Source organism: Platalea leucorodia (assembly GCF_965183815.1).
Source record: "Platalea leucorodia genome assembly, chromosome: 22".
In the NCBI taxonomy this organism is placed as follows: Eukaryota; Metazoa; Chordata; class Aves; order Pelecaniformes; family Threskiornithidae; genus Platalea; species Platalea leucorodia.
Window position 1 is genome coordinate 4,769,946 of NC_138844.1, and position 13,273 is coordinate 4,783,218.

The window sequence follows — 13,273 nt, forward strand, 5'->3', positions numbered from 1 at the left end:
AGAATATTTATTATTAATAATAATTTAAATTAAAAGCGGGGCTCTGCCTGGTTTCGCTGGCTCTGGGAAATGTACCTTAGGAGGGGCGGGGGAGGGGAAAGGCGCTGCTCCTCTTCATAAACACGGTCAGGTTGTGAATTTAGGGTTTCCAACATGGAGGGGATGGCTTTACAGCAGAATCCCTCTGCCTCAGATCCCTTTTCTCTTTTGCCCCCGACCGCCTGATTTTTCCCGAGCCTCCTCCTCCCCGCAGCCCTTTCCCTCTCGCACCTTCCCCCGATCTGTTTGGGTTTGGGTTTGGTTTTTTTTTTTTTTTTAAAAATCTCTCCATCTCCTCGCACTCAAAAGTTGCAGGCAAAGAGTTTGTGGTTAAACGTTACCGCTCGCAAAGTGAAACTTGGAGCGTGATGAAACAGCCAGCGCGGATCCTGCCCGGGTTTAATTGGAACAGGAGATAATCGAATATTTATCATTCTGCCTGAGATTTTTTTTTTTTTTTTAAAACAATTCCTTGGAGTAAATAATTAGGATTGCGGCCGTCCTCGGCGAAGATAAATGAGCGGCATTTGTGAGGCGCTGAGAGATGAGGTACAAAGCAAATCTTCTGTGGAAGCCACAAGCGAGCGAGCTTTTGGGCAAAGGGGATTGTAAATTTATTTTATGGCCGTTAAAAAAAAAAAAAAAATCGTCGCTGTTATTTTTAGCTGCTTTAGCTGAGCCTCTCCGCTCGGTTCTGGTTTGGGTTTGTTTTGTTGTGGTTTTTTTTAAGAAACCTATGCCAGACAGGAAGGCCTTGGAGAAATTCCCACCTCTGCCCTCGCAGATATTTTCAGCAAACCTATTCATAATCAAGGCGCTGCTGTTTGTTAATTAATTCACAGCTTCTCGGCTCGGGTAGCGGAGTCTACTTTTTAATAAGACATATTTATCATGGCGAGGAAACCAAATGAGAATAACTCCCAGCAAGGCTATCATCCTCTCTGTAGACAATAATACATCTCCGTGGAAGATACGATACAGATTTGGGAATGCATAAAGGATTTAATCGGTGTAAAAAAGCGGAGCAGTCCCTTCGTGGACACGTTGTCTGAGGCTGTGTTCGAAGTATACGGAGGTTTCATGTGACGTGACATAAGAACACAGCAGTCAGGGAAGGGAAAAAAAGATGTTATTTATCGTCGAGCTATGGCTTCTGTTAAACCCCGGTACTTAGAAATATCGCATTAGACTTTATCTCCACAGAGTTTATTTTATTTTATTTTAGAGAATGAAAGAGCCCAGATAAAATTAAATATACAATAGATACAATTAAATATACAATGGATATCAATTTCCAAACAAAATGCACAGTGGCTCCTCGCAAACTCTGAGCTGCAGAGAGAAGCCACTGCCCTTTTAAAATACATTTGCTGCTCGATTGCTCCTCACACATCAGATTATTTTCAGGTAAAGATAGTTTTTGTATTTCTAGGGGGATTTCTACTCTGTCTTTATGGCAGAGAAAGTTTACGTTTTGAGAAAAGAAAGAGAAAGAAAGAGATGAAGAAAAATAAAAAGGCCAGAGACAGAAAGAAAAAAGGAAGGTTTCGTTTTGTAATTTGAGGGTTTGGATTGGGTTTTTAGACTTTTTGAGCCTGGATTGAGGGAGGGAGGAACGACGAAAAATCAAAGGGCAGAAAGTTAAGAGCAAATGGCCTGGTGACGCGTTTGTTTTCCAAGGGAAAAAACCCAACGGCAATTAGACTGGTTTTAGAATCACATCTTGCCAATGGTAGTTCCAGATTCAAGACCGACGAGCACAAAGCAGCGCAGGCAGTGGAGGGGTATGTTTTCTAAACAGAACCTGTGCTACCCGAGCGAGAGACTCACAAACAGGCCAAAGGAAGCACATTCTTGAATTCGGGCCCCTGTTTAAATCTGCTTAAAATATTTGCACTGAATTCCAAAGACATTGTGTAAACAGCAAATCAAGCCACTGTGTCAGGACAGCGTTACCTGGATAAAACATATTGACTATTTGCTGTTTCCAGTTTAAAAACAAATATACCGGACAGAGGCCCTGCAAGAAACTTAGCAGACTTTTAATTTCTGATGATATAACGTCTTGCTGGTTTTTATGTGTGTGAATGGCTAATTTGAATAGGTCAGGGGTAAGAAAGCAAGACTTTCATTCCTTTCACGCTTGTAGCTAGCAATTATCCGTTCTGTATTCCCATATTTACGTTAATGTGTGTGCTGTCTGGACGTGGGGGTGTATACGTGCACACAACACACACATCTACACGCATATACACACGCAGATTTATATGGGAGCATATGTGAATGCATGGGGGTGTGTTTATATGTATATAGATAAATATAGAAGTAAATAGATGTATACAGATGAGACCACGTGCACTTACAGAGCATGTGTGCAGTTACACGTCCTGGGCGCTATCCTGTAAGGGAAAAAAGGTGCAAACAACCATCCAGCCAGGCAAACCACCCCCCAAAATCAGCTCAAGACTTTTGCGCTGTAACATTTGTTGAGCTTCCTTAGGCTGCACACAGGACAAAATCTGCTCAAAGCATCTGTTCGCCCTGTTCTGCGGGACCCTATTCATGTCATGGGCCTTTCAGGCCCCAAGATGGATTCATAGGCCGGGTACTATTATTGTGTGTTTTCTCCTAACCTTTCAGGTCAGCTTCCAATAGACAGCTGGAAACGGCCTGTCACGTGGCCTTGGGGTGCCAATGTTCTGCCATAGGGGTGTCAAGACCCTGGTAGCCGGAAAAATCATTTTGGGGAGTCCCAGAGATGCAGAAGACAACGTACTACGACAGCTCCACGCTCTTTGGGGGTTACTCCTACGGGAGTGCCAATGGGTTCGGCTACGAGGGTCCCCAGCAGCCCTTCCAGCCGGCCTCTCACGTGGAGAACGACTACCAGAGGTCCGCCTGCTCCCTCCAGTCTCTTGGCAACACAACCCCGCACGCAAAAAGTAAAGACCTGAACGGGAGCTGCATGCGTCCAAGTCTGCCCCAGGAGCACCACCCGCCTCCCCCCGTCTCGCCGCCCCCAAACCCTGCCGCCAACAGCACCAGTAGCAACAGCAATAACCAGTCGGGGAGCGGTAAAACTGCCCCCAGCAAAGCCAACCTCAGTGCAAACGCCAGTCTCACCAAGCAGATTTTCCCCTGGATGAAAGAATCGAGGCAAAACTCCAAACAGAAAAACAGCTCCCCTAGCACAGGTACCCTGTTCTGCTTTTGTAACAGCGAGGTAACGCAGCCACTGGCCGGAGTGGTCTTGTTTGGAGGGAGGGGAGAGGGAGAGAGGATGCAGCGAGGATCCAGCAAGGATCCAGCGAGGATCCTGGTGCTGGGCATGATCCCAGGACTGCCAGCCGCATGCCCCGGCCAGGCTGAGCGAGCCTTGGCCCATCCTGCAGCACTGACTGCGCACACTTGGTTTATTTTAAACATATCCAGAGCACCGCAGGGAAATACAACCAGGCGGTTGTACACAGCCGATGTCTGACTGTGTAGGTACAGATACATGAAAACGTACACCCACTGCTCAACCTAGCGATGCTAAAGCGGAGAGCTTGTTCTCTTCCCACCTCCCTGCCTCCAGACACAGCAGTAAACACGGTGCTCTCTGAGCGTATGTGCGCATGTATAGAGCGTATGCACGAACACATGGATATTCTTACATGCATACTGCACATCTTTAACACGATCAAGAAAAAAAGCAGTATGGAAATATCACTGTTCTGACAGATATATTCATATAAACTTTGCGGCACACACTTGACTCTACGTTAATATAATTTATCTGCTATATACATTTTTATCTCACAAAAAGCTAGGTACAAATGCAATTCGGTGTTTAACAATGTACGTGCAAATATTTGTGTTACACAAATAGAAGAGAGAGACAAGATGTGTGTGTGTGCATTCGTACCTCGGCAAACAAAATACCTCCCAACACTGACCCGTGTTAGTATTAATTGGCTTTGCAGTGACTGCCCCCCTGCCAAATATTATTTTCTCAAAATTATCTGTTGGAAATAATCGACTCCTAAACAAATGGCCCTGGAATCCTTTTCTACATGACATGATCAAATTTTCATAAACCAGGGGCAGCTTTGGAGAACAGAACTCTTAATAAATGACATGATTATGGAGTGCAGGCTAATGCAAAGGGGTGAGGGAAGGGGGGGTCGAACTCTTGTGCCTGTTCCAGGATTTATTAAGAAACGATGCATTCAATTTCTGCATGTAAGTAATTATCTTTTATTTCATTTCGCGGCCAGCAGAAACCTGCAGCGGCGAGAAAAGCCCTCCAGGCTCCTCGGCCTCCAAGAGAGCCCGCACAGCCTACACCAGTGCTCAGCTGGTGGAGCTGGAGAAGGAATTCCACTTCAACCGCTACCTGTGCAGGCCCCGCCGCGTGGAGATGGCCAACCTGCTGAACCTCAGCGAGAGGCAGATCAAGATCTGGTTCCAGAACAGGAGGATGAAGTATAAGAAAGATCAGAAGTCGAAAGGCATGGGGTCTTCCTCGGGAGGGCCTTCCCCCACCGGCAGCCCCCCCCAGCCCATGCAATCCTCCGCCGGATTTATGAACGCCTTGCACACCATGAGCAGTAACTATGATGCCCCCTCGCCGCCTTCCTTCAATAAACCCCACCAAAATGCCTATGCCATGTCAACTAACTACCAAAACCCCATCAAAGGCTGCCCCTCCCAACAGAAATACGCCAACACGGCCCCCGAGTACGACCCCCACGTCTTACAAGGGAACGGGGTGGCCTACGGGACTCCCAGCATGCAGGGAAGCCCCGTCTATGTTGGAGGTAACTATGTGGATTCTATGCCCACCTCTGGCCCGTCCCTTTACGGCCTCAATCACCTGCCACATCACCAGGCGGCCAACATGGACTACAGTGGGCCTCCGCAGATGCCCCCGAGCCAGCACCACGGACCATGCGAGACCCACCCCACCTACACAGACCTTTCCACGCACCACGCTTCTTCTCAGGGCAGAATCCAAGAGGCGCCCAAGCTGACCCACCTGTGATCGGGAGCGGGGACAGGCTCGGGCAAAGCGGATGGGACCTCGCCACGGGGCGTGGGAGAGGGGAAGAGGGCAGGATCGGCTTCAGGAACATTTGTGTTGAGCTGTTCTCTTTCTTTCTTTGACAGGGCAATTTCTACCGGGTTGTTGTGCTTGCTATTCTTATTTCTGGGTTTGATGAGGCACAATTTCCAACCATTTCAGTATTTACTGCCAAGAGCAGCTCTCTCTCTGAAGAGATATACCTCCTGTGTTTCAACACAAATGCTTCTGAAATGGGTTTGGGGTAGTTTTGTGGGAATCCAGCAGATTTTTAGCAGCAGCATCCTTAATTTCCAAGTACAGATCGTCACTGATAATTCTCGGACACTGGAAAGGAGAATAGTCAGCCAGCCAAGTCTTTACAGTTGGTGTCTCCGCATCTTCGTAAACATGCACACGTCTATACATATGCAATCAAAAGAGATTCGCAAGAAAACTACCCTCCTCTCCAATTCCTTCTCAAGAGGAACCTCGCGCTTTCCTTTCCAGCCTTTGGAGGAAGGGCATCCTTTTTCACTGAGTAACTTCCCACCAGTCCCCACATAAACTGCAAATATACATACCTGCCAACACGTGGGATTCACGCTCTTCCCCTCCGGCCCCTGCCTCCCCTCTCAAAAATAATAATAATAAAAAAAAATCAGAATAAGAGAGGTCTAAGAATTTCAAAAGGTTCGGGAAACAAGTTTTTGAAATGCCTAGAAAACCCCCACCAACAATAACAGCAGTCCAAAGAGAGGAAGAAAGAGTTGACAGGTCTGAATATTTTCCCACCTTTGCCTCTGATGACATGAAGTCTCCATTTGACGCCGCCGGGGTTTTTTGTTTTGGGGGTATTTTTCTTAGGGTTCCTTAACAGAAAAGCAATCTTAAGACTTAGAAGTCCTACGCTTCTTTCCTCCTCTTCTCTTGACCTTACGTGAAAACAGGGTATATTTGAACAAACGGAATGTCCTCCAATCGAAGCAGAAGTGAATGGATCTCTAGTATTTGCTAATGCTTTCTTGTCTGGACATCTTTGTTGCACTTAGAGTTTACATATAATGGGTATAAAAACAACTTTGAAGGGCGTTCGTCCAGCTCAGTCGAGACGGCCTTCAATAGGTGTGTGTTCTGGTGAACATTCATATATATTTATTGGTTATAGCCAGTTTAAAATATTTTCCTTTTTTTGTATTATTTATCCCCAATATTATGTATTTATATGAGGAAAAAAGAATCAAATTGTACTTTTTTAGTATTTACTTGTTACAAAGGACATTGTGTTTCCTTGTCATTGTACAACAAGCTTATTTTAGTTATTGTAATTTAGAAAGACCAGTAGTTTTATGTTACCTTCGTACTTATGAATAATGTAATTAGTTCTACTGGAGGCATGAGAGCAGAACCAGACTGTAACTGTATAGTCCTGAATTAGAAGAACTATAGCTAATCCCTCCCTCCCACCTCACCCCTCCTCTTGGGAGATCTTTCTTTGTTCTTATGGTAGTTATTTTATTTCCTTGCTTAAGGGTTGTCTGTTGAACAATTCTTGAATAAACTTTCTGTTATCAATTTTATCTTGTCCTATCAGTCGGATTTAAAGGTGAAAAGAAACGATGTGTGAGTCAAAATAGCGGAGAGAAGGCAGGAAAGGGGCCGCCCGAACCGTTCCAGCGTCCAGACAGCGGGGTTCAGGCCCGCGTCCCCTCCTGGGGTGAACCCCGGGGGGTTCGGGCCCGGAGCGGCCGGGCCGCCCCCTCCGCGGCCCCTGCGCGGCTCCTGCGCGGCTCCTGCGCGGCCCGGCCCGCGCCCGCGGCCACAAAGGCGGGTCACGTGGCGGCGGGGCCGGGCTGCCATTGGGCCGCGAATGAAAACAAAGGAAAAGGATTAATCACAAAAAAAAAAAAAAAAAAAAAGGGCCCAGAGTTTCCATGCGGGGACCTTAAAAGTGAAGAGAAATTAAATGACTTATTATGATTAATTATTACGAAAACACGTGCACAGACGCAGGCACGTGCGCACACACACACGTGTGCACGCACACGCACCCCCCGCACCCCCCACGCTAACACGCACCCCTAAAATTGTTGTTAAGAGGGGAAAAAGCCGCCGCCAAAGGTTACAGCACCAGGGCAAGCAAAAGGGGGACCAACCCTCCGCCAGCAGCAAAAGCAGATGGGATAACACCGTGAATAATTTGCTTTTTATGCTCTAAAGCCCTAAGAAAACTTATATTAAAGCAACGAGGGCCAATAAAAGTTTTATGGTTCTGGAAAGGAGGGAGCTGCTTGTCAGGCTCCGACTGCTCCTCTGCGGCCGGCGGAGGGGAAGGTCCCCTCCGGGGGAAAGGAGAGGGGGATTTTGATTGCTGCTGGGAGAAAGGGGTGAAAAAGCTGTAAAAGGAACGGAAAAAAAAGGGCTGGGCTGTAGAAAGAGAGCGGGGGGGGGTGCCTGTATTCACACACCTGTGGGCGCGTCCGTGGGTGCCTGGCTAAACCCACCCGGACAGAAAGGCCGAGCGGAGAAAGCTGTACATGAGAAATGATCCCGTGCTGCTTTCTCTCTCTGATCTCTCTTAATAAATGAAGTTCCAGGTTAATAATTATAACCTTCGCGCAATAATAAATAACGGTATAACAGAGAGACAGGGCTTGTTTTTCTCCCCAGGACCGGGGCTGGGTTGTGCCCGTCCATGCAGAGAGCAATTTGCCATTCGGCGATGCTGTAATTTAAAAGCATAAAAGCGTGCAGGCTCTGCTTGGGATCGGCTCAAGGAACGAGAGCTTGGGCTGGGCTTGCGTTTCGCGTTGGCTTTTTTTCCTCCCCCTCTCACTGAATATGATTTTCCTTCTCGCCTGCCGGTCGCCATGTTGCCGGGTTTTGTGTCAGGGATTCCCAGGAACCAGGGAAAATCGGGAAAAAGCAGCCAGTTCCGAGGTGCCACCGCTCGGTTTCTCGGCGGGCTCCCTCCCCCGCAACTCCTCGCATCCGCGGTTTCATCTGCATTAAAGAAGCAGGCCCGGGGTTGTCTTACAATTATTGCATTTCTCTATCGTTCCCTAACCCTGTGAATCCATTCCTATAAGGTGATGCCTTTCCCCCTGAGGAGGCAGATTTTTTCCCCCTTGTGCCTCCGCGTAGTGCGTGGGAAAAATCCCTCTTTCCCCAAGGGCTTCTTTTTTCTTTTCTCTTTCTTGCTTGCTTTCTTCCCCCCCCCCCCCCCCCCCCCCCCTTGCAACTTCAGTGTTAGCAAAAGCAGGGAGAACAGTTGGGAGCAGCTGGAAAGAGTTTCCTTTCGCATCCCAAACTCTTTCCCTGTATCCCAGCTCCCCGCTGAACCGCACCGTCCCTCAAAAAGCGGGAACCGGCGACCTCATGACACAGCCCGAGACCCCCAAAATGCCACTTTAATCCAAACAAGCAAGAAATGATCGGAAACTTAACTATTAATTTTTGCATCACTCCTGATCCGCTGAGATTGAGCAGATTTATGCCGGTTTCGCTAAGCACATGCACAGATATGAAATATTTAGGGAAATTCTCCCTTCAATCGAGCCGCGTTTTGCAAATGCTTTTTTATTTTCTTCGCCCCTTTGCTAAACTGCGCTTTAGCCTCGGCTTCAGCTTTAGATTTATTATGTGTTTCTCAGAAACCCTTACCACCCACACAGATGCTTGGACTGACAAAAGTTTCTAGGCTTCTCCCTGCGTGAATGCAGCCTGCCAGTCCCTCTCCGCTGCAAAATGGGAGAAATGGAGCTTGAACAAACAAACTACAAACCAGCCGCATCGCCGTTCTGCAGCAGGCAGCTTATTTTTTTTCTCTCTGAAATTTTTACTTTCTAGACTTCCCGGGTTCAGGCCCTTGGATTCAACTTTTTAAGTCTTTCTTGGTTGAAGTAAGTCTTTTGCGAAAGCCAAAATTCTTCGCTGAGTGAGTTAGGCCGAGCTGTCAAAAGTCTTTCGAGAAAAAGATTGATCGTTTCTCTCTTCTTTTCGGTTTGTGTGGACCCGGGCACTTTAAAAGGGGAAAAAAAAAGGTCTTCCTGGGAAATTACTTTTCATTTTATTTATTTATTTTGTAAACTCTGGAAGTGGAGCCGTTTATTGGGGAAGGGGAAAAAATGGGAAGGAAGAAATGTGATTTCAAAGATACCCGTGACTTTAAAGCATGTTTGGCCTTTAAGGAAAGCGGAAAGCGTCCATTAAATCTGACTTTAAAAGCAGAAGTGTTACGCTGGTTCTTTAGGAGTGATGTATCCAGGGCACTCGGGCCGGTCCAGCTGTACCCGGCTTGAGGCTCACTTGGTTGCCCGAGTGCTGCTGCCCAGCCCCAGCCCCAGCCCCCGGCCCAGACCCTCCCGCTGCCTTGAACTTTCCAAGCTCTGCGGTACAGATAAAATATGCAAATGCGCCCGGCACCGCCGGCCTCGCTCGCCAGACCCCAGCTCCCCGCTCGCCTGCGGCTCAGGCTGCCTTGCCCCGGCTGCCGGCGGGCGCCCCGGGGGGGGCAGAGCCCCTTTTCCCACGCCCGTCCCCCCCCGCCGGGGGTACAAACCCTCGGGAGCTCAGCGAGAGCCTCTGGAGCCGCCCGGCGCAGGCAGCACCAGGCAGCACCAGGCAGTGCAGGCAGCGCAGGCAGCGCAGGCAGGGGCTCCCTGCCCGCAGCCCCGGCCCCGGCCCCGGCAGAGCAGCCCGGCAGCCCGCGGCCGGCCGAGGAGGGATGGCGGCGGCGGGGGGGGGGGGGGGGGAGGCTTTTCGGGGGATCTTTTTTTTTTTAATCAATTAAAGAAAATAATGCTTTCTGTTTGCCACCAGGCCCCGCCTGCCATTGGCCGGGGCTGGCCACGTGACCAGGAATTGGCTGCAATTTCGCCCCAGTCTCGAGTTTAATAGAGCAAGGTCCCCATACGCCTGTATTATCAGCAATATAACAATTATAAAAAGCCCGAGAACCATCATCATCACTGCCATAAAAACTGAGGCCCTCAGATTTCTTTCCCTCTCCCCCTCCTCCTCCCTCTCCCCCCTCCCGCTTTTTAAACCCTGGGCCCTGGAAAAGCCATGAATTTTGAATTTGAGAGGGAGATCGGGTTTATAAATAGCCAGCCTTCGCTCGCAGAGTGCCTGACGTCTCTTCCCGCTGTCCTGGAGACATTTCAAACTTCATCAATCAAGGACTCGACATTAATTCCTCCTCCTTTTGAGCAAACCGTCCTCAGCCTGAATCCTTGTTCCAGCAGCCAGGCAAGACCGAGGAGCCAAAAAAGAGCATCTCATGGCCTGCTCCAGCTCCAGCCCCAGCCTCCGGCACAGCCCGGCCCCTTGGCAGCGGAATTCCCCTGGATGAAGGAGAAGAAATCGTCCAAGAAAGCTACCCAGGCTCCAGCCTCTTCTTCCTCCTCTTCCCCCCCATCATCTTCCTCGGTGCCGGTCCCTGCCGCAGGATCTCCTGCAGGTTCGTATCATGAGGGGATGAGGGGGTGTTTGCTGAAATCGGAGAGGATCCGAATAATAAACAACCCCCCCCGCCCCACAGCAGCCCTACCCCAGCCCCCTCCCCGGCAGACTTTGCCCCGCACCTCCCCCGAAACTGTGTCACGCAATAAAATACACGGCAGCAATGCACCCAGCCGGGGGGGGGGGTCCTCCTGCCTCCTCCCCCCGCAAATAAAAGAGCAAATTGCTGTAACTTCGGCGAAAGCGAAGGGGGAGAGGGGGCCGGGGGAGCCGGGCTCTTTATTAGCTGCGGCAGCTGAGCCACAGCTCCATTTGCTTGACTTTTTCTCCCAGCCCTGAATTTTTTTACAGCCTACATGGGGGGGGGAAACAAAACAACAAAACAACAAAACAACAAAACCGAAGGAAGAGCGGAGGGGGGAAAGAAAGACGGGTGGGTAGCGCGGAGGCTGCTCCCAGCAGGACGGGGAGGCGGAGAGAGCGAGAGCAGGGCTCCCAGCGGCCAGCACGGTGGGGAGAGGCAGCTCCCCATGGCCAAATAAAACCAATACAGCCCCAAATCCTCCCCCCGGCCCCCCGATAAAGCAACAGCATCTCTCCGAGGCGCCCCTGGGCCGGGGACCCTCCTTCCTTCCCCCGGGACGAGGTGCTTAAGGCACAATTCACTGCCGCAGGGTTTTGATGGCACCGTGCAGGTAAATGCCCGGGCAGAAGGGCGGACACCGGAGCTCATTGGCCAGAAAATGCAGGAATAATGAAATCAAAGCCCCGCAGCGTCCGTCCCCAAACTACTGGCAAAAGGAGAAAAAAAAAAAAAAAAAAAAAGGAAGGAATGGGTCGAAATTCCCCTTTTCCGCGAAGGTGGCAGAGAAGGGAGGTCTCTAAAGGGAGAGGCCAGGGAGCAAAATCCTTTCTCCTCCTTGGGGCAAGGGAACCGGAGAGTGATTTCCAACCCTCTTCCACAGTGGGAAGAGTTTAATTAAACATTTATTTTCTCCCGTAGCGGCTCCCCCCCGCCCCGTGCTCGCTGTGCGGGGCACGGCTCTGCCCTGCCCGCGGCAGGGAGGGGACGGACCCAGACCCCCCACTTGCCCCCGCTCCCTCTCTTTGCAACGTGGGCTTTTCTGTGTGTTTAAGACACCCAGGGGCTGGCAGACACCAGCGGCTCCAGGAGGCTCCGGACCGCGTACACCAACACGCAGCTGCTGGAGCTGGAGAAGGAATTTCACTTCAACAAATACCTCTGCAGGCCCCGGCGGGTGGAGATCGCGGCTCTGCTCGACCTCACCGAGCGGCAAGTCAAGGTCTGGTTCCAGAACCGCCGGATGAAGCACAAGAGGCAAACCCAGTACAAAGAAACCCCCGACGGGGACCTCGCCTACCCCAACCTGGACGAGGGCAGCGACCCGGCGGAGGAGGCTGAGGAGAGCCCGGCTTTCGGGCCGGCTCCGGAGCCCAGCGGGCCCTACCGAAGCGCGGAGCCCGGGAGCCGGCGGGCGGCGGCGGCCGGGGCGGAGCGGGCGGCCGCGGGGGAGCCCAGCGCCGCCGCCGGCCCCTCGGACCGCGGCTACCCCGGGGGCCAGGACTCGCCTTTGCTGCCAGAGCTGAGCATCTTCTCGGCAGAGTCCTGCCTGCAGCTCTCGGAGGGGCTTTCCCCCGGGCTCCCGGCCTCCCTGCAGAGCCCCGTCCACTTCTCCGAGGAAGACTTGGACTTTTTTACAAGCGCACTTTGTACGATAGATTTACAACATTTAAATTTCCAATAGCGAGCCCCGCTCCCCGCCCGCCTCGCCGGTTCTGAGCCCCATCCCGAGCCGCTGCCGGCTCCCCCCGGTCTCCTGTACTGGGGGGGGTGGGGGGGGGGAACCCCCAAAAAGAAACCCAAGCCATTTCTCATTCAATCGCCCCATCCCGCCCCCGCCACTTTCTCTGAAAGCTCCTCACACTGTGGGCTCCCAATCACCCTCCCAATATTTATTCTAGAAGGCTCACATGAAAGAACAGCCCGAGTTTTGCTAAATGCAGGTATTTAATGATAGTTTTATTTTTTTTCCTTATTTATTTTAAAGAAAGCACCCGATAGTTCTCATGCACATCAGAGATGTCGGCCCCCAAGAGAAAACATTTGTAAATCCTTCAAGAGACTTTCTCAGGAATCAGAACGAGACTTTTAGATTTCTTAATAAAATAAAATAAAAAACCAGAGGAATTTTCCTTCCTCTTTTTAAGTTTTAGATGTAGACTATTTATTCAAATCCTTTAATAGTAAATGGCAAATTATTTATTGTACATTATTTTCATAGAGTAAATAAATGTCTTTATAAAACCAAGAAACGTGGGTTGCTACGTATTTCATTTGAAAATGTGCTATTTTTTGGCCTAAATCGTTCGCCTTCCTCTTCCCTGCTCTGCAGTGGCGGTGTCCTAATAACCCCCTTGTGTGCATTGAGAGAGCAGACAAAAGAAATTGCTCCCAACTAACATTTCAAGAGGCTTCGGGAGCCCGGGATGTTTCGCTGTGTTCAGTTCTGCCTGCATTCGCCTCCAGCTCGGATTTGATTTTTCACTAAATCAAAGCAGGACATTTGTTTCCAATTTTACCACTGGCGGTTATATTTTTCGAGCTGAACCCCCCCCCCCCCCGTAAGGGAACCGCCGGGTAAAGGGGGGGAAGGCGACACAAAGGCAGCGCTGGGAGAGGCGCCGCGGCCGCGGCCGCTCCGCGCA

General features: G+C 50.3%; 2 protein-coding genes across 3 annotated transcripts; both read left to right on the forward strand.

The window, feature by feature from the left end:
• Positions 1-2,797: 2,797 nt before the first annotated feature.
• HOXB3 (homeobox B3) lies at positions 2,798-5,065 on the forward strand (the record flags this gene model as incomplete). 2 transcript variants are annotated; one of them, XM_082331582.1, is made up of 2 exons in its annotated part: positions 2,798-3,233; positions 4,299-5,065. In XM_082331582.1, 2 exons carry the CDS (start codon positions 2,798-2,800, stop codon positions 5,063-5,065), a joined length of 1,203 nt encoding a protein of 400 aa, XP_082187708.1. The 2 variants fall into 2 exon arrangements, with proteins under 2 accessions (XP_082187708.1, XP_082187709.1); XM_082331583.1 differs by having other exon boundaries at positions 4,302-5,065.
• Positions 5,066-10,038: 4,973 nt separating this feature from the next.
• Positions 10,039-12,817, forward strand: HOXB2 (homeobox B2). The gene is made up of 2 exons (XM_082332226.1): positions 10,039-10,544; positions 11,684-12,817. Exons 1-2 carry the CDS (start codon positions 10,151-10,153, stop codon positions 12,310-12,312), a joined length of 1,023 nt encoding a protein of 340 aa, XP_082188352.1. The 5' UTR covers positions 10,039-10,150; the 3' UTR covers positions 12,313-12,817.
• The last annotated feature ends 456 nt before the right edge of the window (positions 12,818-13,273 follow it).